Source organism: Tachypleus tridentatus, chromosome 4 (assembly GCF_004210375.1).
Source record: "Tachypleus tridentatus isolate NWPU-2018 chromosome 4, ASM421037v1, whole genome shotgun sequence".
Taxonomy (NCBI): domain Eukaryota; kingdom Metazoa; phylum Arthropoda; class Merostomata; order Xiphosura; family Limulidae; genus Tachypleus; species Tachypleus tridentatus.
Genome location: NC_134828.1, coordinates 73,569,873 through 73,597,442, shown reverse-complemented (window position 1 = coordinate 73,597,442; position 27,570 = coordinate 73,569,873). Strand labels below are relative to the sequence as shown.

Genomic DNA, 27,570 nt, shown 5'->3' with positions numbered 1-27,570 from the left:
GGTCCATGTATTCCTCAAGAAAGGAAGATTAATGACAAAAAAAACCTTTCCTACCCTAATGCAACACAAGAGTTCTAGCAACCTCTTCACTGCCAAGACATTTTGAGAAAGTGATGTTTGTAAAGAAGAGTGGACAGTTATAATATATACAAGTTTTCTTTAAAAACATAGTTTTTGTTCTAGAACATTTTATTGAATTTTGAAAAATAGAAGTATTGAAATGTTATTACTTATGCTTTTTGTTTCAGTTTTTAAAACCCTTTGTTTCATAAAATATAGGTATCAAAATTTTACTATCTGCTGTTCTATGATGAATACATTTCTATTTATTAGTATTTAAATAATTAGCATTTTTCTTATACTTGTTTTTGTGTATGATTACTGATCTCCAGTATTCATTCCATCCCTGTTTAAATGTAAGAAAATAATTTTCCTGTGATGGAACACTGCCAAAAGTAATGTGAGTATGGATATAAAAAACAACACAAACATAACTGTGGTCAAAGAACTAAACAGAGAGATCTTGAAATGTGCATGTGTGTATTTCTACATACATTTATGATTAAAGTTAACTGACAATATTAGAGAAAACTTCTTACTGTACATGTGTATTTCAAAGGAAAAAAAATTTTATTTATTTAAACTTTTGTTTGATTAAAATGAAATACACAAATTCTAGAGCAGGATGAATTAAAGGTCTTATGATCTTGCTCTTAAATAATGTTGAGAAACAGTTTTAAATAACACAAATTATTTCCTTTCCACCTTTTCTTTTTTGAATAGTCCAAGCCCTAATTTACTGGATTTTGATTCTGAGGCCTTGTCACCAAACAATGAGGGCCAGTTGTTGTCACCTGTGATTTCATCACCACTACTAAAAGAAGACACTAAATTAGAAAAGGATGCCTTAAATACACATCTTTTTGAGGAAGAAAAATGTAGAAGTGAGGTTCAAAGAAATAACAATGTCAGTTGGCTAGAAAAGAATTATGACAGTGAAGTTAAAGGGACTTCTGCTGAACAGGTACATTATGTAAAAGTACAAGTCCACACAGGGAAAACAGAAGAAAATGTTAGTATATCAGAGAGTGAAAAAGTACAAATATATTTTATGATCAGTGTAGTTCAAGCTTTTCTTTTACTCCTGAGATGTTCAGCTCAACTGTGTCTAGAGCCAATAGTACAGTGAAAAGTTCTAGGCCAACAAACAAGTCTACTATATATGATTCTCCATTGCATAGTTCAGGTAGTAATAGCTCCTATGAGTATTTAACTTCATATAAGTATAGTCAAGAAACCATACAAAATAACCATCATAAAAATGAAAAAACAGTGGCTAGTAAAAACCCACATAAACATTTGTATGCTGGTCATGTGGATAAAAGTATTGCCAGAAAAAAAGAAACCTTTAAAATGTCTAATCATAAAAATGGATCAGGGAGGTTCACAGTAACAAAATCTGCAAGTTTACATTATGATGAAAAATCTCATAAGCAAAACCAAAGAGAATGGTGAAAAGAAGCACATTAAGAATAAAATCTCAAGAGATTATTCAGTCAGATTCATCAAGTTCAGATGAACATGAAACAGTTGCTCTAAGAAACATTTCATCCAATATTAAAAATCTTGACAATGAGAAATTTTCTTTACAAGAAAAATCACCTAGTGTTACTTCCAGTTTGTCCAGAAGACATGCACAAAAAGTTAAGAATGGAGATACTTCTGTAATATCTACAGATGTATCAAATTCATCTCATTTAACTGAAGTGATTAACAGTGTGGCTAAAGGAGACTCCTTGTGTTTAGACAGCTGCTCAGAGAGCAAGAAGCATGTGTCATTAAAGAGAGAGAGTAATCTACTAACCCAGTCATTTGACTATAGAACAATGACTAACTGTGAAAATCCCATCAAAATGGACCCAGCCATAATTTTCTCACCAATTCATAATGGGAGGACACCTAAAGCTCTTCCAGAGCACAAAGAAAATGCCATTCCACGTGTTTTAGTGAATATTAATTTAAGTCTTATAAACCGAGTGCCTGTATATCCACCAATAGACAGGACTATGTCTGGTAAAGACAAAGATAAGATTCAATCAAAAACCTCTACCAAATCCAGTCCAAGGGAACATTTGAAAGAAATAAAAGATTTGAACAGAAAAAGTGTTTGTTTAAGTCCTATGTGTGATAACTTATCATCAGTAAAGAGTAAAAAGATAAGTACACAATCAACACTTAAGCCTCAGAAGCGAAAAGCTGAAGATAAAACAGGGAATGAAAAGAAGCACAAGATATCTGCTATTGCCAATAATATACCCACAGAAGCACAAGTTAATGGGTAAGTGATTTGCTGTTGTTTTTTGCTTTTCAAATGTTATGAACTTTCATACACTTTCTATAATTTGATCTATAGACAGATAAAGTCCTACAATGTTAAGTATTTGTAAAATATAAATAAAGGACAAGCATGCCCTCTTGTGTTTTCCATTTTATGTAGGTGAAGATTTGTGCTAATGCTTTATGCTCATATTAACTCACAGAAGTTTTAGCTGTTAATGACTTACTTGCAAATAACCATGAATGATCTTCAAATCCTCTACATTTAATCTATGTCAGTCTTATGTACAGTTTCACAAAATATATTAAAGCATAATTATTCTGTTATAGACTTCTGGGACCTTTTCTCATGTACTATATTTTCTAGTTATTTTTTTACATAGTGTATGCAATGGAACAATGTTTATATTTATGATGAACATTATTTGTGACAGTGGTTTATGAGCAGTATCGTACTAAATATTTTTCACTTTTTTAAATCCATTTTGTTTTAGTATCACAAATAGCTTCAAGTCATAACAATGATGGTACTGAATTGCACTGTTTAGGATCAACTATTAACAAAAATTTATGGTTAAACCTTGTTGAACCTGCACTTTTATTATTATTATTCAATTACTTCCATTATATTGAACTTTCATAAAGTTAAAAGATACACATCTCTTCTAAAGTAGTTAAGCTGTACTATACTTTCAAATATATTAAGTAATAAGTAACCTATGCATTTTCTGTTACATAATATGGTGCTAATTTTAACAATACACATCACATGAAGGATTTCATGATTTTCTGGCTATAACTTGTAAAATGTCTCAAATCTATGGAGATATGATGTTGCATGTAATACTTCCAACTGGTCTTGCATTAAATCATTCAAAACAAGTGAAAACATTTACAAGTGAATAATTTTCATTGAAATTGGGTCACATTTTGCTATGCTTAAAATGTTGACAACCACTAGATATAGATTTTTTTTGGAACGTGACACGAGTCTTATCAATCATTCTAGAACCCACAAAAACATACTGCTACTATATAAATGGTTAAAAGGCTGTATGACATGTGATTTCTGGATAGTGTTTGTTTGTGAATGCACTTTGACATTTCTTTTTTATTCAATATTATTTATTCATTGCTGTTGCAACCAGAGCAGTATGAATGACCCAAACATATTCTGTAATATTTGTTGTAACAAAGGCAAAATATTATAAAATTTGTCAAAAAGTTGATTACATGTATTTTGAAATAAAACTTGGGGACCAAGACAAATTGTGGGCTCCACACAAAGTTACACTGCTTGTGTCAAACAGTTGAGACAATGGACTAAAAGTAAGAAAGAAATTATTTTCCTTTTGAATTCTAAGACAAGTGAACCAAATGAGTGGCAATTATTTATTGTTTCCCCTTCACAATGGTAATATGTACACACACATGTCTGTTTTTGTTGCTCATTTTGTTCACTTGAAGGAAATGTATGAACATTTTAGATTTTTAAGGTTGACTGCATTATGGAGATTTAAGTCCTTTGTATGTTGATGAGTCAACAATCTTGGTTTATAAAGTTGTCATATGTTTGTGTAAATGGAACAGCAGAGCATGGAATCAGTACTGGATAAAGAAGCAATAGCTACACAGAGTCAGCCTGTTACCAGAATCAGAAAATATTGAATGTGAAAGTTTGGTTGACACTAAGTTCTATCACTTATATTTCACATAAAACTGGACTTGATGAAGCAGTTTGTAATGGTCTTAAACAAAGATGGCAACTGTCTCAAGTATCTACGTAGGCAATTCCTGGCTCTCTCAGAGGAAAAGCTTAAAGAAAGGACTTTTGTTGGGTCCTCCGATTGGAAAATTGACTTTGGATGAACAGTTCAAAAGAACAATTAGAAACATTTAATGGTCTTTACAAGATGTTATTGACAAAATCTTAGCAAACAACAAGGGCTCAAGTAACAAAAATATTGTTCATAACATGTTTAATAAATTCAAAGAGTTGGGCTGTAATATAAACTTGAAATTTCATTTCTAACACTCACATATTAACTACTTCCCTAAAAATCCTGATGCTATCAGTGAATGACAAGGAAAAAGGTTTCATCAAAACAGAGAAATGGAGAGCAGATATCAGGAAAGGTAGAACATCAGCATGATAGCTGATAACTTTTGTTGTCATTGAAAGAGATGCTCCAGATGCAATACATGAAAAGAAAGATCACAGTATATAGTTTTGAGACTGAAAGATGTGGATTTCACAAAAAAGAAAAGAGAAAAAGATGAATGAGGATGGACATTCATTTGATGTCAGTATTGTTCTTCTTTTCTTAGTTTGTTTGTATTTTTGTTAAAAAACATGATAAAAATATTCACTGAGGGAAACAAAATAATTTGACCCCAAAAGTTTTTATTTCCAATTTGTAAAAAATCCTTACATGATAGAAAAAATATTTTTGCATTCTTCATAGTTGAGTTATGGAAAATCCATTATTAAAACAAAAGTAACTTAAGTTTAAATTTGCAGGACCTGCATTACATGTAAATTCTAAAGTTACCATTTAAAGATGAGCAGTAACACACTGAATGTCTAAGTACTTTAGTCTCATGAAGGTCTATCTTAATACCTCTTAGAAATGATTAATAGAATTGAGATTTAATTTATACTTTTACCTACTATTTTCAGAAAACTTTCACTTTCATGCAAGAAAAATGAAAAATCCTACCTCATTAAATAAAAGACAAACTGTATGTCTAAGGCCAAAAGCCAATGAATATATCTTATGTTAATTTATCATTTTGATTTGACTGCTTGAATTATGAAACTGTAATTATTGGGAAATGATTTTTTGATTAGTAGCATCTTAAATCTGTAATGTCAAAGTTTGTTTGCTTGCTTTGTAAGTTCTTTAACTCTTGCATGATTCTAACATGGTATTCAGATGACATAGCTCTTCTGAATATTGCTATTTGTGAATTTTGTAAACAAATATCAAAATACATTATTCTGCCACAAATTATTATTTTACAGATAACCCAAAAATTTTCTAGTTGGCAACAGAAACCCTAATTTTCACTAAATACCACCACACATTTGCAGTTATGTTTGTTTTTAAAATATGAAATAATTCCATGTTAACCTTCTGCAATTCAAACAAACTGATGAATATTGAATACACATTTTACTTACACAGAAAAATAAAATATTTAAATGTATCATGATTACATTTAGAAGTAATATAGTGGCTCATTAACCAATTAATGTGTGTTTTGAATAGGGTGAACAAAAATATTTAATAAAAACCCCAGTCAGATCTTTGGACTCACCTTTCTTGCTTGCTAAACAGTAATTTTCTGAGTTGATAGCAAATTTTAATTTATTTGGGAGAGCACATATATTTACAAACATTGCAATTCAATAAAATTTAATATTAAAGCATTACTAGAAATGATAATATTGATTTTAGGCTTCAGTTCATATATCAGTAAGCTCTCCTTTATTTAAAGGCTCTGTTCATCATTGACCCTTGCCAAAACCTTGAAGAAATTATTGTGAACAGGAATGTCACATTTGTGAAAGCCATGTGTATTGGACTTAGCTGGTAACCTCAAATTAGCATGTTCTTTCACATGCTAATTCTTTTAGTGGAACAATGTAATCTTGCTGACAGTAGGGAAAAGTAAATTTATAAGCAAAATAATATTTTAAAATTGGAATTTGATCCTGCGATTTAAAGCAACTAAGACAACAATTTGATTTTAAAGTACACCTCAGCAATATATGTGGGTTTACCTTTTGAATAATATTTCTCATTTGTCTCTTAATGATCAGAGTATTTACCAATATAGGATAAACTAATAACCAAATAATATTTAGGTACACCACTAATACAAGTTGTACAATACTCCAGTTATTTAGATATTGATGAAATAACTTGAAAATAATTTTTGTACAGGAATTATTTGATAGACAAAAATTTATTACTCAAACTGTCACACATGTTGGAACTCATAAGCACAACAAATTTCAATTTCTTTTATGGTACACTTTACATTTAAATTTTCCAAGAATGGAAGTTTACAATTCTTCTGATTTTCATAAGTAAACTTCACACTGCTGTGTCTACTGTTCAGCTATTGTAAAAATTGGAAGACCTAATCAGAAGTTGAAAGATTAAAAGTATCACCACATATCCACAATAGTAAGGTGATTGAAACTGTTAAAAAAATTTGTTGAAGGTCAGAAACAAAGTATTGGTTAAGCTTAAAAATTCTTTCATATGAAACTCTGATAGTGATATTTGGTTATATTAAGTAGATGTTAAATGATGTTGAGGAAAAGGCTTTTGTTCATGATGTAAAATGTAGTATTCCTAATAATTTAAATTTGAAGATTATTTTTTACAATTAAAAACTTTTCCCAAATCTTGTTGCATCAATACATTTCATTATTTAAAATCAAACATGACATTGTTTTAGTAATGTTAGGACTGAAATTAGTGGTTTAGCTTTGATTGCTTTTAATCATTATAATAGTTATTACGTTTATTAAATTTATGTTCAGAAGAATTTGAAGTTTAAAAAAATTAGAATATTGTTCTTCTTATAAAAGTGAATATTCTGTTTTAAAATGGGACAACCCTCCTAGCACAACAGACTACCTCTATATTGTAGAACACTATCATCACTTCTTTATGTAGCATTCCAGTATGAAGTCATGCTCAGTTTTACTTTATTTACGATTCTCAGTTTACTCTTTCATTTATCTATTTCAAAAACTTTTAGTTTGTTGTCACGTATTGCTGCTTACTTATTATCTGTGGAAATCTTTTTTCATTTCCATATAATTTTACAGCAATACTTTCTGTTATGGGTCTGGCCACTACAGATCCACCACTGCCACTTACCATTTCTGTGGCTACTAGATCCAATCTTTTTTTTTTTTTTTTTCAGAGGTTTTTGCCATGGTGCATCACATATTGTAAAATATTTTGTGGCCTCACAAAGAGCATTTGAACAGTCTTTTGTACTCTGCTTTTTTTAGGTAATGATTTCCCAGGTTACTTATTATCTCCATTCCATCTTTCCCTAGAGGGGTTTTTGGCAGATGCACATGACTTTCTTTTCCATGTTGGCACTCTTATCTACCTTAACTATATATTTTCATACATAGCCACTTTGTATACAGATATATGCTTAATAGTTTCAAAACCTCCATATGACCCCTTTTTAAAACAGTTTTGGGGGATCTTCCCCATATTTTGGAGTATCAGATGGATGTTGAATATCAACATTTCTCCCTTGTTTCTTGTCTTTTCAAGCATCTCTTATCTCAGTTCTTGTGTCTTGCTACCTTTCATAAATTCTTTCCACTACCAATACCACATCCCCATATTTTGGCAGAATTACCAAAGTGACTATTGTTGTGCTTTTCAACACAAATTTCATCAGTTACTGTTCTATGGGTTCTGGCTAATCAGATCTATTCATCTGTAGCACCGTTTACTTGTTGACTCTTAAACTGTAAGTTCTATTAGAGGACTATTCCTTTAATTTTCATCTAGTTTATTTTCATGACCTATTTTCTTCCCTCTCCTTGTGATCCTGTTTTGTGTCAGTGTCTCTCAGAGACAGTTTATGATTTTATGCACTAGGGCACAACTGGATAAGTGTTTCACTCTTCTCCAAGGATATTTTTTTAGTTGTTTGTGGTTTCTCAAACAAATATTGGTATCCTATCATTGATCTCTTCAATCTCAACTGCATCATTGTCCTCCTGTGATTCATCACGGAATCTTTCTGTGTCGATATTTAGATGACCAAGGTTGATATTCTGATGCATACCTTCATATTCTTTTCTCCTCCACCCAGACGTTACCTATGGTTTGTTTATGGGGCCCACATATTTCAGTCATGCACTCTTACGTTTTGGTCTGCTACTGACACCATACTCTCCTATCATGTAGTCAAAGCTTTTGCTCACAATCTTCACATTTTGGGTATACAATATCATCGTATGGATGATTGGCTCTTTTTAGCTCTGTCTCAACAAGCCTCTCACTGACATACCCCTTTTCTTCTGAAAAAGAAAGCCTGTCTAGGATGGCTTGTTAAGCTGGAACAGTCCTATCTCACTGCCAGGCAGTATCTTAGTTATTTAGGAGTATTTTTCAGCTTCTATCTCAGCAGAATCCAGCCTTATCCTCTTTATATGAGGTTAGTGAAACTTTAGGTTTATAAAACCAAGCCCTTTCGTTCTGTACCTATGCATGAAGTTTTCTTTTGGGAACATGGGTTTCCAAGAGTGCCCTCATACCTTAGGGTTCTCCACATATATTGTCTTTAGTGGGTGTTGCATGATCAGTGATATCTCGTTTGGGATCTTTTGGGCTCTTATCATCCTCATTCTTTTTTTCCCACAAGTTGACTTTGTCCGAGCTGACATTTCTTTGCTTCCTTCCCATCACAATTTGCCTCTTTTTACAGATATTTCCCTTACAAGGATGGGAGCATATCTGGATTTTTGGGAGATCTTCAGTCATTGGATGATGATTGAACATTCCTTCAACATCAACTTTTTGGAACTTTTTGCAGTTTGTTGGGCCTTAGATTATTTCTTACCATTAGTAAGAGCCTGATTGATCGTGATTTGATTTGACTGTTGTTTCTTACATCAGTTGACAAGGGTGTATCCATTCCTATTCAAATATTGGAGATCTTTTTTTGGGCCCAGCCAGAGCAAGTTTGTCATCTCGTAATATCCCAGATGTTCAGAATCTTGGAGTAGAGTGGTTATCTCATCCCAACAGGATTCCACCTGTGGAGTGGTTATGTTTCATGTTTGTTACTGCCCTTCTAGATGCATTTCCTACCAATTTGCCCCTCTTCTGACCTCGGGTTCTCCATTCTTTAGCTTTGGTGGTGAATGCCTTCAGTCAGTATTGGACAAATCTTTAAATTTATTCTTATATCCTCGTATCTTTTTTTTTTCCCACAAGTTGACTTTGTCCGAGCTGACATTTCTTTGCTTCCTTCCTATCACAATTTGCCTCTTTTTACAGATATTTCCCTTACAAGGATGGGAGCATATCTGGATTTTTGGGAGATCTTCAGTCATTGGATGATGATTGAACATTCCTTCAACATCAACTTTTTGGAACTTTTTGCAGTTTGTTGGGCCTTAGATTATTTCTTATCATTAGTAAGAGCCTGATTGATCGTGATTTGATTTGACTGTTGTTTCTTATATCAGTTGACAAGGGTGTATCCATTCCTATTCAAATATTGGAGATCTTTTTTTGGGCCCAGCCAGAGCAAGTTTGTCATCTCGTAATATCCCAGATGTTCAGAATCTTGGAGTAGAGTGGTTATCTCATCCCAACAGGATTCCACCTGTGGAGTGGTTATGTTTCATGTTTGTTACTGCCCTTCTAGATGCATTTCCTACCAATTTGCCCCTCTTCTGACCTCGGGTTCTCCATTCTTTAGCTTTGGTGGTGAATGCCTTCAGTCAGTATTGGACAAATCTTTAAATTTATTCTTATATCCTCGTATCTGCCTTTTCCCTTGTTTTCTCTTCCTCATCAAAACTACTCCATGTCAAGTTTTTCTAGTCGCCTTCATTCTGGCCTGCTCCAACCATTCATTCATTCTCTTCTGCTTGCTCAGTACCTTCTGAACCAACCTCATATTTCACGCAGCGGTTACCACACTTTTGATGCTCACATAGATGTTGCCTAGCCCTTTTCAAGGCTTTGTATGTGGAAAGCATACCTCCTTTTAATGTTTCCCAGAGAAAATGGCGCATTTTGGGAATTGGTCTTTTCGCTATAGTTTCTCATTTTTCCAACCTAGTGTCTCCTACCTTTCTGGTTTATTTAATTCTCTTCAACAATGGTTTATCAGTTTCCACCATTGCTGGCTATAGGATAACCTTGTCTAATACCTTTTATTTCTTTCTTTAACCCCTTTCTCTGTTTTATTCCCATTGCCTGATTCATCTGCCATATCCAAATACCCTATCTGATTGGAATCACAATGTAGTTCATATCCTTCCTTCCTTTTAACCTTTGGTTACTTGCTCATTGTACCACATCTCCCTCAGAACGTGTTTCTTACTTTTTCGTATTTGGTTATTGTAAATCAGGTGTCTTCGCTATCAAATTCTCTCGTATCCTATATCACCATGTCATGTTCTTCCTTACTTGAATAGAAGGTTTCCCCAAGACATCGGTGAAGCGAACATCGCTTTTACTTCCGTTTCCATCATCTCCATTTCTTATTTGCATTCCTGTTTCATGCCTAATAATATTTGTTCAGTATGCGTTTTGTTTCATGTCACCCACACTACTTCCTTTCAGAGCTACCATTTCCGTGTTTTTGTACATCATGAAATGTTTTCTCTTTCTTGATCTTTCTGCTGCTACCAATCTTTCTAGCTATATTCGCGAGTTTATTCGTCGTCACCTGTAAATTCTTGTTCCAATTTTTCCAAGTTTTATCCGACCAGAAACTCTTCTTGTCTTTTCCCTGGTTGACCACTTTCATTATCCATTATAAGAAATTGTGTAGGCTGGCTCATGAACTACTACACCTCACGCATTTATTTGTTGGTGTTTATTGGTACAAAACAAAATGTTCTGTGTCAAACAACTGGGATAAAAATAAAACCAAAAGGTATAAAACAAATCAACTTAAATTTGTTTGTTTGTTTTGGAATTTCGCACAAAGCTACTCGAGGGCTATCTGTGCTAGCCGTCCCTAATTTAGCAGTGTAAGACTAGAGGGAAGGCAGCTAGTCATCACCACCCACCGCCAACTCTTGGGCTACTCTTTTACCAACGAATAGTGGGATTGACCGTCACATTATACACCCCCACGGCTGGGAGGGCGAGCATGTTTAGCGCGACGGGGGCGCGAACCCGCGACCCTCGGATTACGAGTCGCACGCCTTACGCGCTAGGCCATGCCGGGCCATCATCTTAAAAGCCAAAAAAGTCCAAACATTTGATAAACTCAAATTTTAAAAAGCAAATAGCCCATAATTAGCTAAAAACACAATGAAGCTAGACAATGTCGTCATTCCCAATAACACTATCAAATGTCAGGGGTAAGCTCTAAGAAAATACATGCATAAAATGAAGCAATTTCTAACAGTTGTAGTAGCCTGAAAGTAAAATGTGGGTAATTATGCACACACGTGTTTATAGTGCAATACCTGCGCCATTTGGCCGTTTCTTCCTCATATGGCTGTTTCTCACTGGTTGTTGTCATTTATACATGATTTCAATTTTTAATGGGTAAATACTTTTTTTTCACAATCACTTATTGTCCCACTTCGTAACCACGGAGGGGGGGGGGAGATGGAGGCTTTTTCTACTCAGTTGAAAGTAAAAAAGTGGTGAGCATTTTTCTCTAACATATCTAATGCCATCTAGTTTTACACTTGACAAATCCACTGTTGGATATACAGAACTTGAGTTTAAGTTATTACCTATTTAGTTTATTTAGTGCTTTAATATTTAATGACCGTAGTTTTTATAACAAGAGTGTAAAAGTTATTTTAAAAGCGATAGTTATGCTAAGTCTTGTAACGTAACTCTTTACGATTTACATGCTGTGTAGGCATTTTATTTGTACTAGGCTTTTGTAATATTGTTAACATTATCTCACTCGAACCTTCTAAGTTTTTATCGTTATGTGCAATATTGTTGCTGCTAGAGGGCTAGATATTTCTAGATTTTTCTGTCGGATATAAATACGCGCAGATATGAAGAAGTAGTAAAAGTAAGACAGATTTATAGAAAGATATAAATGTAGACTGCAAGTTTAGCCATAAAGAGGGTATAGTGGTGACTTTTAAGTGCTGTAATTACACATTGTATTATAATAAACAGAAAAGAGAAGAATAGTTCGTTTTGTCAGGTGGGATCTGAAGTAACTCAACAAGCCTCCATGGACTTTTGACGTAAAATAATTATTTAAAGCTCTGTACATCTTTGGTAACCCACAGGCTAAAGTAAGTGAATTTATCACTAATTATATTGTTATAACAGTACAGAAAAATGCCTTGTCAAAAGGGATTTTAAAATAATTAAACCTGCCTCGGTGAACTTTGACCAAAAAGAAAGTTGTTTAGAGTTCTGTATACAACTGTGATAACAGTCACTGATACAAATTTTTGCACATACGTTTGATTTGTTTTGATCGTTTTCATTTTAAAACAAATGGATTGTGTGCTGTTCATTTGTTGTTCAAATTCAATGGCATCAAGTCACAGATACCTACTATAAAGAACTTGGTTCTATGAAAACCTGACATTCACTACATTCAGTTCACCCGTCTGGCTGACTTTCCCTCATCGTAATGTTACCTAATCGTCGGTTCTCACCAAGTCCGGTGTTGTATCAATGCACGACCAGCTAACACAAGTCCTCATATATGGTTGATAACGACCTTCCTTCTATCCTGGATTGGATGATAAACTCCCGATGTCTTCCTGGTTTTGGACGGTAATTGACCCACCATGATTGCATGCCCCATTCCCAATTGAGATGGTTGGGACCCTTCTCCTACCGCGAATCGGAAAACAATACCCAATCTCATCTTGTTTGGACTGGAGCTGACCCACTGAATGTGGTCTCATGTGCCCTAGCCATTTTACACCATCTGACATCCAATAACAGATTTGATCATGCCTAAAATGGGCATATTTTCCGACTACTTTACTGACCCGTTATTACAACGGGAGAAGAACTGGTACAATTTAGGTGTGGGTCTCCACGGTTGTGACAGTATGCATTAGGGTATCACACTCTACGAATTTTCTGTCATCGTTTTCCAAAAATTGCTCAACTTAACTTATGCACTAGTCTCTTCACAATATCAGTAAGGGATTGTAGCTATTATGCGAGACGAAGTAAGGCATAGTATTTCCTTCCCTGAAAATGTTTCCGATAGATACCTATATCCTTTCCCACTTCCGGTGGGTCTATTGGACCAAATCTCGAAGTGATTGATAATGCTGTAAAGTATGGTGGGAGTCAACCTCTCTAAGTATTGTACTCTTGTTGACGGATGGCTGTCACATGTTTATTCTTTAGTATGGACTATAGTATGAGAAATTACGTGAGAACATCAAGGCTAGTGGCGAGCGAATATTGCTTTCTTGCACTGTTTCCGAATTATTTTTCTTTTATGCAGAATTTTAGTTTAGAATTTATTTCATAGATGCTAAACTTTTTTACTTGAAAATCATAGGTTGTTTTATGCTGAACATGCCAACTTTTAATTTGAATGTTAACCAATACCTCAAATACCCGATTTAATCTGTAATGTTATTGGAAGAAGTTAATGTATGTATAATTTATAATGCAGCACAAGTCGAGAGAAACTGTTAGAGAGGTGGCATCTGTAGGAAATACGTTGTCATCGTAGGTAAATGTTAACCAAGAAAAGAAGAAATTGTAAGTGATTCTACCAAAGTTTTGAAATTACATTATGATCCTATTGACAGAAGAGGATATTTATTACAACTGAAGAAAGATATATTAAGACTATCGGAATATCATGAGGTATCTTCTGAGAGTTCATCAAGCAGGATGCCCCTTACGACCAGTAGTATTCAGTACTGGAGCTTTAGATCGTGTTTTGGCTAATTTATTGGTAGTTTTTGTGTAGGAAAACAAGTTCCAAATTGAAGTAACAGAATTTGTGGATGGAAAATTTCAGACCCGATTTATATTTTCCTCCTTTTTTTTTTTTTAATGCCAAACTTTATATGTAAAATTGTACTAACGCAATGTAACTGGATTGTTTAACATTTAGAAACCACAAATTATTAACTTGCTCATTTTTTCCACACTTTATATTATTTAAACGCGAACTATTTTCACAATGTATTAACCTAAATGTAGGTAAGTGAATAATATTGTGGCACTGCGCTAAATTTATTATCCGGTATTATACAGTAGGTTAGTTGCTTAATGGAACTACACATATTTTCGTTGCTAAATGGTAAATTTAAAACGTATTAAAATCACCATAAGTATTATATAATCATAACCATTATAATACAACAGGCCTGATAGTATTTCTTTGGTTGGCTTATCAAAGTTGTGCTGATAAGCTTTGAAAGAGTGCATTAGACTTATACGTTAGATTTTGTAACGTATAAATTTAGAAATAAATTTGTAAAATCATTTTCCAGCCATTCCGTTCCAGATAGAGTATTATTGTACATGTTTATCAGTATATTTGAGTGGGACGTTAGCTATTTTAGAATTACATTTAAATGTCAGCCAAACAAAAGTTTAATCAATTTACTGAATATTAAAAATGTGCAAATTAGTTGTATTAAGAAAATTAAGGTTAAGCAGAGTTTCTTTCATTGTGTACTTCCTGCTTTTTGCACATATCACGGCTGACAACGATTCGTTTCACTTAACTTTATATTTGTAAAATTACGTCATGCTGTCACTCAGTTTTGAACAAATTTTTGTATATCACTATAATTAAGGTTACTAATGAATTATACATTTAAATAGTAATTATTAATAAATGAATATAAGACTGCAACAGACAATAATTATATGCAATGTAAGAGATAACTTCCTAGCATTTAATCAAAACTAAATATCGTCTGCTAGAGTTCAGTATAAGCATAGTTTGATGCTAAAGAAAAAAAAAAAAAAAAAAAAAAATATATAAAGCTGGGATATGCAGAGTTTAGTTACAGGGGTAGCGTGGACGCAGTTTAAACCGATAATAATGAAGTTCATGCATATTGCTTGATGTAGTGTTTTTTTTTGTTTGTTTTTGTAATTTCGCACAAAGCTACTCGAGGGCTATCTGTGCTAGCCGTCCCTAATTTAGCAGTGTAAGACTAGAGGGAAGGCAGCTAGTCATCACTACCCACCGCCAACTCTTGGGCTACTCTTTTACCAACGAATAGTGGGATTGACCATAACATTATAACGCCCCATTGCTGGGAGGGCGAGCATGTTTGGCGCGACCCTCAGATTACGAGTCGCACGCCTTAACGCGCTTGGCCATGCCGGGCCAGATGTAGTGTGACCGAAAGGAGGTGTGAAGAAATATTTACATAAACGTATGGTAGTAGTTACCACACCGTTACTCTAATGATGTGTTAAATGTGTTTGCTTAATCAAATTAGGCCATTATCGTACCCCAGATACAATTATTTTTATTTATGTTTTCATACATTTACAGAATATACAAAAATAGAAGTTATTTTATGTAGAAATGAATAAAATGGATTTAATTATATAAATTGCATTAGTTTTATATATGCGATAAAATCAATACTGTAGAATTACGGATATTTGTATAAAATTCACAACCAAGATATTAATGTAAATCCGAAACACGTCGTTACTCATATTTTAATTTCTTAAACGACAACTTAAATTAAGCAATTAAAAAAGAATCTCAACGAAATATAAAATGTACAAGTTTTAGGTGGAAATATCTGTGGGCGTAACATCCAAAAGCGTTAGAAATCTTCCGTGTACGAGACACAACCCAAAACATCGCAAATAAATATCTCGCGGAATATCAGTTGGAGGTTCGGTATTCCGTGCTTTAACATTCAATGTTTTAACACCTACTACTATTCACCGTCTACCGTTGAGGGCATCATAGTCACCTCTTAAAAGTTTAAAATAATAAAACTTTTGTTAAGAACTAACCTTAATTTCATCCCTTAGAGACACATTACGAAGTGAATATAACTATATAGTTCACTAAACCTCATTCAAGCATCAGCGGACAAGCTGAGACAAACTCAGCTACAACCCACTACACCCAACGAATCAATTTTCGGATGGGAGTGTAAGCTTTAAAGCTCGTACTTACAGAATTAAGACGCCCTTGAAATACTAGCGTCCTCGTATGACTACAAAAGAGAAATAAAAGAAACTATTTCGTTTGTAAAAGATTTATATTTTAATAATTTAAAATGTTTAGTACAAAATATTATCACACTAATAATTTCCCAACATTTAAAATCACTAATTTGTAATTTATCTGCTAATCACTGAATATTGTTTATAATGAAGTTCACTTGTTATAAATATTTAAATACCGTTTTAGTTGTGAAATAGCTATTTCTTTTAATAAAACATACCGACATGTACTATTTAGGGTGGATAGACTGAGAATGAGAAATTAAATTACCGTTTTTTTTTTTTTATCAGAAACTCCTGTTCAACGTATTGGGAAGACATGGGGGGGGGGACACCAGTTTGCGTGCCTTTCAGCATCAATATTATTTCTTCAGGTGCTTCATTTGACTGCGTATGTTTTCCCTGTACTTCAGTTATCCAAATTTTTTGCTACACTTTCTTGAATCTATCATGCCAATTGTTTACATCTTTTTTTTTTTTTTTTGCTAAGCGAGATTTCTTTTATTGCACTGTTTCAGAATTATTTTTCTTTTATACAGAATTGTAGCTTAGAAGTTATTTCATACATGGTGCTAAAAGGTTTTACGTGAAAATCATAGGCTGTTATATGCCAAATGTGCCATATTTTAATTCGAATGTTAACGACATTCTCAGTCACCAGATTTAATCTGTAATGGTGTTGAAAGTGGTTGATGTATGTGCAATAATTTGTAATAATGATAATAACATAAAATCTCAAAATCGATTGGGATTTGAACGCAATGCTTCCAGGTGTGAGTTGAGGGGTATGTGTGTTTTTCTGAATATTGAAAGAACTAAGTATGATTGCTTAAATCTTTCCTAAATAACCTGTACTAAAAGAAGTAACACTAGTAATCATAGTGAATATTATTTAAATTTAAGTATTATTTTCATAGAAAGCATCATGGAGTTTGCAATTCTTGGTAGCAGACAATAATTTAACTTGCCTTTTCTTGGTCTGTCTACCTCAGTGTAGCTCTTGTTTTTTTTTTAATAGTTATTTTTGTACTAAAACAATATTTAACTATGTAACAACAGTATTTCATTTATTAACATTTTTTATTGATTAGCAGATAAATTAAAAGGAAATGGTAATAAAAGTTAAGAAATTATTAAAGTTGCAAAATATTTCATAATAAATACTTTAAATTATTAAAATGAAATGAGTGCCTTTATTTCTGCAGTCATAAGAAGATGCTAGTATTTAAAGGACATCTATATTTTATAAATAAAAGTTTTAAGTTTTATTTTGCTGTTTGAAAGAAGATTTGTTCAGTGTATTGGACCTAAAGAGTCAACATTGGTAGTTGGGTATGTCTCGACTTTCCCACCTTATATTGAGTAAAGGTTAATTGTTCCTGGTTATTTGAAATATTTTAAAGGGCAGAGGTTTGGTCTCTAGCAGGGGTAGAAACTAAGTGTGGTTCTTAACAAAATTTCTACTATGGTATTATTTTAAAATCTTAAATGTTTTAGGAATGTTTATCATGCTCACAATTGGCTGAATATTTGGGTGTTGTGCTATCTGTTTATTTATTTTCATGTTTGGGATTATGGTAGATGGAAGTAGATAGAATATTCCCAACTCTTTGGGATGCTATGATTACAGACATTTTCCTTTAAAAATTATATCTTTTATAAAGTTTTATCTTTTAAAGTTGGGAAGCCATTAGGAAATGAATGACTAAAACTAGAAAGTCTGAGATAACATAGTTACTCTATTAACAGGTAACAAAAGTGTTTAATTTCACATGAGCTGTAGTATAATTTTTTTTTTATAAAGGTATAGTGCTAGTTAATTTTTGAAAGTTAGTTGTGTAACACTGTAATCAAATTTTCAGTGTGTTGAATTATACAAAAACTTTTATCTACTTTAAACATTTTTATTTATGAGAATTTGGCCCTCTTACTAGAGTGTTTATTGGGTAAGAATGTACTGAGCAATAAAAATTCATTAAACTGGAACACTGTTTTAAAATAAGTATTTAGCTATAACAATAACTTACAAAGTTATTAAACCTATAGAATTATGATGAATATAGAATATAAATCAATTGCTTTGATATAATAAACATAAGGAAAATACAGTTATAGGTATCATATAGAGAAATAAAAAATAAAGGAATTTTTCAACTTCAGATAATACATTATAAAATTAAAGGTTTACTTTTACATTGAAACCATGAAAAATATGGTTTATGTGCCAGAATTTTTAAGTGCCCATTTTTAAACTATAAAGTGTTGAAAAGAATCTCATATGAGTGTGTTATACATTCCTTGAAAATACAACTACTGATAAACCTTTAGGCAAAAGTCCACCAGTTAGACTACATTCTGTTATATTAACTCACCTTGAAGATGGCTATTGTATCTCATGTGTTCTTTACCAGCTTATATATTGAACCTAGAATAATAAGGAGAAAACCATTTGTGTTAAGGTTTCTCCTTCTGCTTTTTTTTTTTTTTTCAGTTATTATATTTCATCTGCCAAATTTGTGTACCATCTATTCTAAATATACAGATATGAAACCCATCACTGGAATGGTTACTACCTCTGTGTATTTGCAAAGATAGGTGAAAAAATTAATGATCTCTTTTTACAGTAAACCCAGCTGTAGCAGGCCGAAAATAATAGTTATTGTGTATTAGACTAATTCCACAGATAATGAACACAAGTTTTTATTGTAATGTGTCATTACACTAAGGAGTATAAAGTATGTACAAGGAGTTGAATTAAAATGGTGATCTTCTTTACCCATTCTGTGAACTCCTTTACATGTATCTCACCATGTCCCCAATTACCTGTTTTTATAAACAAACCCTAAATTAGTACTTGCATATTTAGCTTTGTAATTTGTCAGTTATTTAAACCTAAAACTACTATCACTCATGCCCCTTGAATGTTAGTTATACAGTTAAAGAGATACACATCTGTTATGTAATCCCATTTTCAGAGACTTTTCTTTCAGAAAATGAATTAGTTTATGACTAATACATTTCAAATTCATCCTACTCTAATAATCTGCACATGATGGGAAGTAAATATAGTATAAAAAGTATTATGAACTCTGTATATACTCCTCTATAACAAAACTGAAGTAAAGGAAAAGATATAAAGGAATTCATGCAGTTTCATGTTCAGGGATTTTTATTTAGAGATGGAATTTACACTTTCAGTTATTGATAATAACAAATGTCTTGACTATTGTGTATAATTATATAACAAAATAATGTAATTGGAGTATCTACACTAGATATATGTGTAAAGAGGATTACATGCTTAAAAAAAACTAATTTTATTACAAGATTCAAATGGACATACCCAAACTATTGATACCCTGTGTTGGGGTATGATCAAATCATATAACTCCTCAATTGATTTTACACTTTAATCTTTCCATTTACTCAAAAATTTGTAATTATTGTTTTGAAATTAAAGAACCATAAAGGATAACACAATTACAATGACTTGTTATTTTGAATATTTTTTTATATGAAAGTTAATAGTACAGTCACCCTATAACAAATTTTTAAAACATGTATATTTACTAAGTAATCACAATAAAGGTTTCAGTTATACTTAAAATGTTTTTTTTTGTGTTTAGTGCTTTGAATTTGAAATTTCTGCTGGTGATATGCTACTTTTAACACCATACCATTGTTTATTTCTGTGGTTTGCTGGAAAAAACTTAAACTCAACACATTATACATGTTTGGAAAAGTCTCTTCATTGTTTACCATTTAGATATTATTATATATTTGTGTTAGATATGTACCGAGAGAAATTTGCCCTGAAACATTGGTGATATCAGATTGGACACTTCAGAAAACCTGGCCCTTATGTCTTTTATTAGTGGTGTCCATGCAGTGTTGATAATGTTTTATAAAGTTTTAAAGGCATTAGGAAATTAATATGAATAAAAGTAGAAAGTCAATTCATGTAAATAGCATTACTGTGTTAACAGGTAACAAAAATATGTATCAACTCAATATGGATGATATAATCTAGATCTTTTTGAAGCAATTAGAAAATATGAACATTAAACTGTCAAGAACTAAAAGCCATTTAACCTTCTTCATCAGATGTGATACCTAATTTGATTAAAAATGTCGTATTGTAAACAAGTATATCTCAACTATCTAACAGCATTCAGAAGCTATTCTTCATGAAAGAATATCTTGATACAGAAGTTATTTTTTGTTTTGGTTTTTTGCAATCAGTGTTACAACCAAGGAAATGGTAGCTGTTTAAAATTACAAGGATATCATGACAATTATTGGAATCATGCAGACTGAGGATATCATAAGGTCAAATACAAATAAAGTAGTAAGTTTCAAAACTTATTTAAATGTGACAGGAGAATAGAGAGAAATAAGCATAATATTGTAGACTTAAGTGACAAACATTTTAATAATATCTCATGGACTTAATTTTGTTCCTACTCCAAAACAAATACCCTTTACTGACATCATTGCATCTACTCAAGAAGTCACTAATACATAGGATCTTACAACTGTTAATGAAAAGCCCAAAAATCATTACAATTAACCTCATCACAATCTAGTTAAAGAGGAGCATCAAGCTATATGTGATTTAAAGAAAGATAGAGACACTGTTATATTACCTGCCAATAAAGGAAATGCTACAGTACCTATAAACTGATGTGACTACAAGCAAGAGATAGAAGAAGTGTTAATGGACACAACGTACTAAAGACTATCTTCTGATCCAGCTCATAACATAGAAAAAAAGACTAAATAAAAAACTTTGAAACACGACAAATAAGAAGGAAATAAGCATGACACTGTACAAAAGATTATGTGTCCACCATTCAATATCGACACGGTTACATAAACCAAGATACATAAACCTAATATACCCATGCAACCTATTGTATCTTATATAGGTTTGCCAACCTATTTCTAGCATGCTAAAACCTCTAACAATAGGTCTGGCTTATTCAGTTAGAAACTCTTAAGAATTCATTAATCACATTTCTGGCCAGGTAATATCCAAAGACAGAATAATGGCTAGCCTCAATGTAGTTTCACTTTTCACCAAGATACCATGGAATTAATACACAAACAATTAAATGACAACATTTCTAACAAGAATCTTCATTAACATCCCAAACACCATGATCTTATGGGACGTCTGTCTCAATGCAAGTTACTCCCATTGGAGTGGACAGTTTTATAATATGTTAGATAGGTACTCCAATTTGTGCATCTATATCACCTTGAGTAGCAAAAATATTCATGTAGCATTTTGAACACACCAATTAACATCGTATCTTCATCAACCTCTTATATATACATTTATTTTATGGACTCGTGGAGAAGAAGAGCTCAAAAGCTTTATACTCATCTGAACAACCAATTTAAAAGCATAGAATTTCCCATAGAAATTTAAGTCAATAATACCCTTCCATTCTTCAGTGACATATGTTTGGAGAAGTTGACCACTACCATTTATTGTAAGAAAACTTAAGTAAGTATCTGAAGGTTTCACTTATGCCATACAACAGCTATCAAAACTGGGATTATCAAAACACTAAACTCTAGAGTTACGAGTATATGCTCCTCATTTTACCTAGATGAAGAATTCAAACATTTTGAGAAGATTTTCAGGAATAATGGTTATCTAAATAAAATGATTCAGTATGTGTTATATGGTACATTTGAATAATTTGTATTAAGGAACCACAACTGGAAAATCACAAAGCAAAGAAAAAGGTATATTTTTCCATACATACCAGGCCTAAGAGAAAAACTGCATAAAATAATGAATAAACTTACATCACTGTAGTTTTCATAAGTCTTCCTATACTATGCAACAGTTTTATGGAGGTAAAATTCCTACTTTCCAGTTCTCATAAAGAATGTGGTTTATAGCACTAGGTGTGAGTGTAACAAACAATACATTGGGAAATACACGAAGAACACAAAAGAGATATTAAGATTTATGTTTTAAACACATCAGTTATTCACATTCAGAAATATGACTATATGATAGACTTTAAAAATGCCACAAAAATAGACAGAGAATAAAACACAAAACATAGAGAAAACAATGAAGCTATTGCCATCTAAACATAAGACAGTGGACTACTATTGGAGGCCAATCAAAACAATGGCCAATAACTATTCAACACTGTATGGACATCACTAATAAAAGATGCAACTTTTTATCTGTCATGGTTACAATGCAAAATTAAACATTTAATTTTATAATATATTATTTGAAGTTGAAAAATTTCTCTTATATGATACCTATAATTGTATTTTCCTTATGTTTATTATATCAAAGCATTTATGTTGAGTATTCATCATAATTCTATACGTTTATTGACACTGTTGGTTATTGTTACAACTGTTGCCTAAATACTTATATTAAAAGTAGTGTTTCACAGTTTAATTAATTTTTATTGCTTAGTACACTGTTGCCCAATGAAAATTCTGGCAAGAGGGCTGAAATTTCACAAATTGAAGTATTTTAACACAGGTAAAAAATACATGTATAGTTCCACGTATTAATTCACCCACATTATGAATGTTAAACAATAAATTTTCAGTATTTGTTTTACATAATAATAAAGTATTTTGAATAAATCAATATTGACCATATAAAGTAAAGTACAAAGAGTCAAAATTAAAATAATATTAATATATTCTGAAAATGATTATTTCAACCATGCTATAATCCAGTGATTTCAAAACTTATCTTTATTACTTCTGATGTGATTGATGTGAAAATAAAAACAATTAAGAGGAAAATTTCAATTTTAAAATTAAAATTAAATGATCATAATTATTTATAAATAGAATTAGTACATTAGTAAACAGCTTGCCTGTTTTTAATATTTTCTTTTAAATTGGTACTTATAATATTATATCACTTGCATTTTCAGTTATTTTAAACACTAATGATATGAAAATGTCTTACACACAAGAATTTAAATTCTAACTGATGAAAAATTGACGTTGTAATGAATATGTTATAAAAACTGTAGGTGCCTTAAAGGACACTACATATGATGAAAACAAATCTTTAAAGTCTGTGCTCATTGTTAGAGTGTGTAGCAACAGACAGAGCAGGAAAATATGCTAGGTGGTACTTAATTGACATTCATGTTGTTGTATTAGCTTAGAAATAATCAGTTTATTGGCTGAAGCCATAACTGGCTTGCTATAGGCTCAAATTCTGTTGATTGCAGAAAACCTTAAAATAACTACTATGGTAATTAATGACCAATCAAATAAAAAAATTGACATCTAATGTTTTTTCTTTATGCTATATGATATGTAAGGACATCTGACTGTTTTTATTGAGTTCTGATAAACAGAATGGAGAGTTTCAGACCCTACTAGATCTGTGCCAATGTACACAACATCAAATAGTACAGTTATTAATTTTTTTTTTGAAAAATATTGCTAAGATAGTTTAACCTCTTGGATTCCCTTGCCTAGTCCATACCTGCTTATATAACTTTTAAAGAATACAGACATTAATCCCCACCCCCACAACAATTACCCATCCCAAATAGAGGTGCACATATCCCTTACTCTTGAGCTGCATCTGCTTATATCACATTAGAGTTATGCAGTTAGAAATTATAAATATAAATGAATGTAAAACGTAATACATTTACACTTTATTTAACAATTAAGTAGCCAAAGAGGTTGTGGTGGATGCAGCTCAGAATTAGTGATCATGAAATATATCCTTAGCAGTTTACACTAACAAAGAGAGTGAGATGAAGTTAAGTAAAAGTGAGAATTTATTCTGAGATCCTCAAGTCACGAGTCTCTCTTTCCCTTTATGTAGGTTTGAGCTTAACAATAAAATACGTAATGGCAGTATTTTGATCACTTGAATAATTGGAGTAAGCTAAAACAGTAGATAATCAGAAGAACCTAATTTCAATAAGTTGATTATTTTTGACATTCAATTTATTGGTAATTTAATTACTCATTTAGTTTATGAGATACAAACATATATAATCACTTCCTAGAGGGAATTGGCTAAATTTCCTACATACAGTTATAATATTTTCAAGTTTCAAATAAATTTTTATTTTTGGATAAGAATATCTTATTTTCTGTAAATGTTGATGAAATGTGGAACATATTATTTTCTAGTTATAGTTAAAATAAGAATTTTTTTTCACAGAAAAAATGCACTAACAGAAAGGGACCAATTCTGGCATTATAAATCTTCAAGAAATTGTGATAGTCCAGCTAGTCTTTCAGTTTGTTCATATTCTAGCCACCAGAGTGTTCTCAGTGTGGGTTCAGAGGGTAGAAGCCACCTCAAAGACAAAAAGGATCAAGTCACTAAAAGGTCCAAGCTGAAAGAAAAACCATTGCATTGCAAGAATAATGTGACAGAAACTTTAATACCTCATTCTTCCAATAAAGAAAGAGACAAGAAAGTGAAAAATAATAACAATGAAACATTTGCTAGTTGCAGAGGTATAGAGAAATACAGAAGCAAAAAGAACTTGAGCTGTGTGGACAGTAAAAAATGCAAAAATAATATTATGAAAGAAAGCAGTCAGAAGTCACATAATGAGGTAAGGACAAACTGAACTGAGAAAAATGTAGCATTATTCTTTTTTGGATAAACCATTGTTAACTTATTTTTAAAATAACTTTTATATTAGGTGAAAAAAATATCTTTTACTTCCAATCTACATTCTGTTTTTAATATAAATAATGCATATAGAATGTTATAAATTGGTTATAACTGAATTTACTAATGTGGAGACTTAAACTTCTTGTTAAGTTGTTTCTTTTTAATTTAGTGCTAACATTACCTTCTTATACTTGTAACTAATAATTCTGACATGAGATTCTGCATCTTCTCACCTAATAGCTTTTCTTGTTCAGTGCTGCTGCTAGTTTTGATACTCTTATGTCTTGCCACATACTAAAAGTGTGTGGTAGCTCCAAACCAATAGGAGTGTGATATACTTTCCTGGTTCAGTGGACTCCCTCTTTACATTTTCAATTTAGTATATGAGAGTGCAGATGTATCTAATTCTTGATTTGTTTGTTTTATTTTTAGCAGTTTTCGAACAACTGATTGTAACTTCCAGCTTATTATTTTTTTCTCTACATCAACTTTATATTGAAGGTTTGTCTGAAAATTTCCATTCTTAGTTTTAATTTTAAATTCACAATTTTAAGTTACAATAACAACTACTGTTAGTAGTACTACCAGTGAATCTCAACCTGTAGTTTATCAGGTTTTGGGCTCCACGCTTTCTGCTGAGAGTTTTGGGTCTTAGTTTGCCATGAGTTAGAGTTCATCATGTGACCTGTTGTGTCTCCTGATTCAACACCAAACATAACATTTCCTGGGAAATTTGGTCAAGATGATGAAGATTTGGATAACCTGTTCCCACCTCCTTCCATTGCTGTGCAAATCCATGGCACTTGGAAAACTTTTACTGGCAAATGGCATGTAGAGCTGCCTCTTAATTCTTTAAACTGTAATGCTAACCCATATTAAATAAATATATATATATAATGATTATCATTATTACCAAATGCAGCAGCGAATGATTTTTTTTCCAACCCAGGAGCAGTGAGAAATGTTCACAGGAGATGTCTCACACTCTCTTGGTGCCAGTTTTGCAGGAACATGTGACATCAGATAACACGTTTTGAATTCCTCACAGACCAAGTGTACACATCAGTACTTGAGTAAAATTAGAAGTAAACTGTTGGTATTGGCTTGGCTCTGCTTATATTTTTCTTCTTCTTTTTTTGTGAGTGAATACTGGATATTTAGTGATAATAATGGTAAATATATGTTTATTTTTTCACAATAAATATATGAAATATATATTGTTAAAACTATGTTATTTAGCATGGCATGCATATATTTTTGTTCAGTTAATTAATTATAAATTTTTACATCAAAGACAAAAATTTTCACCTGCTGTTGTATTATGGTAAGTTAAATTATCATATTTAAGTTAATTGGTGAGATACTTTTTATTTTTATGTACACTTTTCAGCATATCAGAATGTCAGCTTAGCCAGGAAAGAAACAAAAACATACAAACACAGTAAAAGATAGAGTATTAAAGATGAAAACAAACATAGCAGAACAACTAACAAAGATATTGGTTTATCTAAATTCCTTTCCATTTGTCTTGATGAGAGCACTGATGTTACATCATCAGCTAGGCTAGCCATTATTACTTGATTTTGTAGGGGTGATGAAATCTGCAAAGAACTGGTTAACTTGGTAACGTTATCTGAACATACTACAGGGGCTGAAATATGTAAGGCAGTAGTAAATGAATTATCCAATTGACAGGTTGATCTTTCAAAAATAGTTTCCATGACAACTGATAGTGCACCCAGAATGATTGGTAAAGAAGCATGTTTTGTAAATCTGTTTGCAAAATATATTGGACATTCACTGGTAGGCTTTCATTGTATTATACATGAGGAAGCTTTGTGTGCAAAAGCTGGCCTTAAGGAGCCTGAAAAAGTGATGGAAATTGTAACTAAGGTGGTTTATTTTATTTCAGTGCATGCTTTGAAAGAAAGACAATATAAGAATTTACTGAGAGAAGTGAATTTGGTGTACACAGGACTATTTATGTATGACAATGTTCATTGGTTAAGTAGAGGTTCTGTCCTAAAGGATTTGTTGTGTTTGAATGAAATTCATCTGTTTTGAAAAATGAAAAACTTTCTTGTCAAGAATTACCTGAAAATTTTTAAATGTGATGTTTATAATGGTACTTTTAAATATTTCCCAAACTTAAAAAACATGTGACAGATCTTGAAATTGATGAGAAAATATACATTTGAAGCTTGCAAATGCAATTTCAAGCATCTTTAATACAACTTTTAACAATTATTTTTAAGGTTTAATAAGTTCAGGTTATTTGAAGAAACTGCAAAATTCATAAAATATGCATACATTGTAATGTTAGACAACCTGAATTTGGAAATGTTGCAGCGGATTGACTTGGATAATTTTGAGATACAACTGATTGATTTACAAAGCAGCTCAGTTTGGAGTAAAAAAATTTGTTGGCTTAAGAACTGAACTGGAAAATATTGAAAGAGATCAGTTATTAACTGGAATAACACAAAAAATGAGGTTCTGAAACTCAGGAATTCTATTCCTGAAATTTTTGACTGTCTGAAAAATGTTGCAATGACAGTGTTAACATTATTTTCATCAACATGTTTATGCAACTTATTTTTTTCAATGATGAACTTTGCAAATGTAATTGCAGTGATAGACTTGGTGATAAAACTA

The 27,570-nt window shown here is 32.0% G+C and overlaps 2 protein-coding genes across 3 annotated transcripts in view; both read left to right on the top strand.

The window, feature by feature from the left end:
• LOC143249436 (uncharacterized) overlaps positions 1–2,338 on the top strand; it is a 43,331-nt gene extending 40,993 nt beyond the window's left edge. Inside the window, exon 6 of the mRNA XM_076499280.1 lies at positions 784–2,338. Within this exon, the coding sequence (XP_076355395.1) occupies positions 784–1,189 (406 nt within the window). The 3' untranslated portion in view covers positions 1,190–2,338. The remainder of the gene's footprint in view (positions 1–783) is intronic.
• LOC143249434 (uncharacterized) overlaps positions 784–27,570 on the top strand; it is a 51,270-nt gene continuing 24,483 nt past the window's right edge. Inside the window, exons 1-2 of one of the 2 annotated variants that reach the window (XM_076499273.1) lie at positions 784–2,338; positions 24,451–24,853. In XM_076499273.1, the coding sequence (XP_076355388.1) occupies positions 1,509–2,338; positions 24,451–24,853 (1,233 nt within the window). In that variant the 5' untranslated portion in view covers positions 784–1,508. The remainder of the gene's footprint in view (positions 2,339–24,450; positions 24,854–27,570) is intronic. The other variant, XM_076499272.1, reaches the window with a different exon arrangement.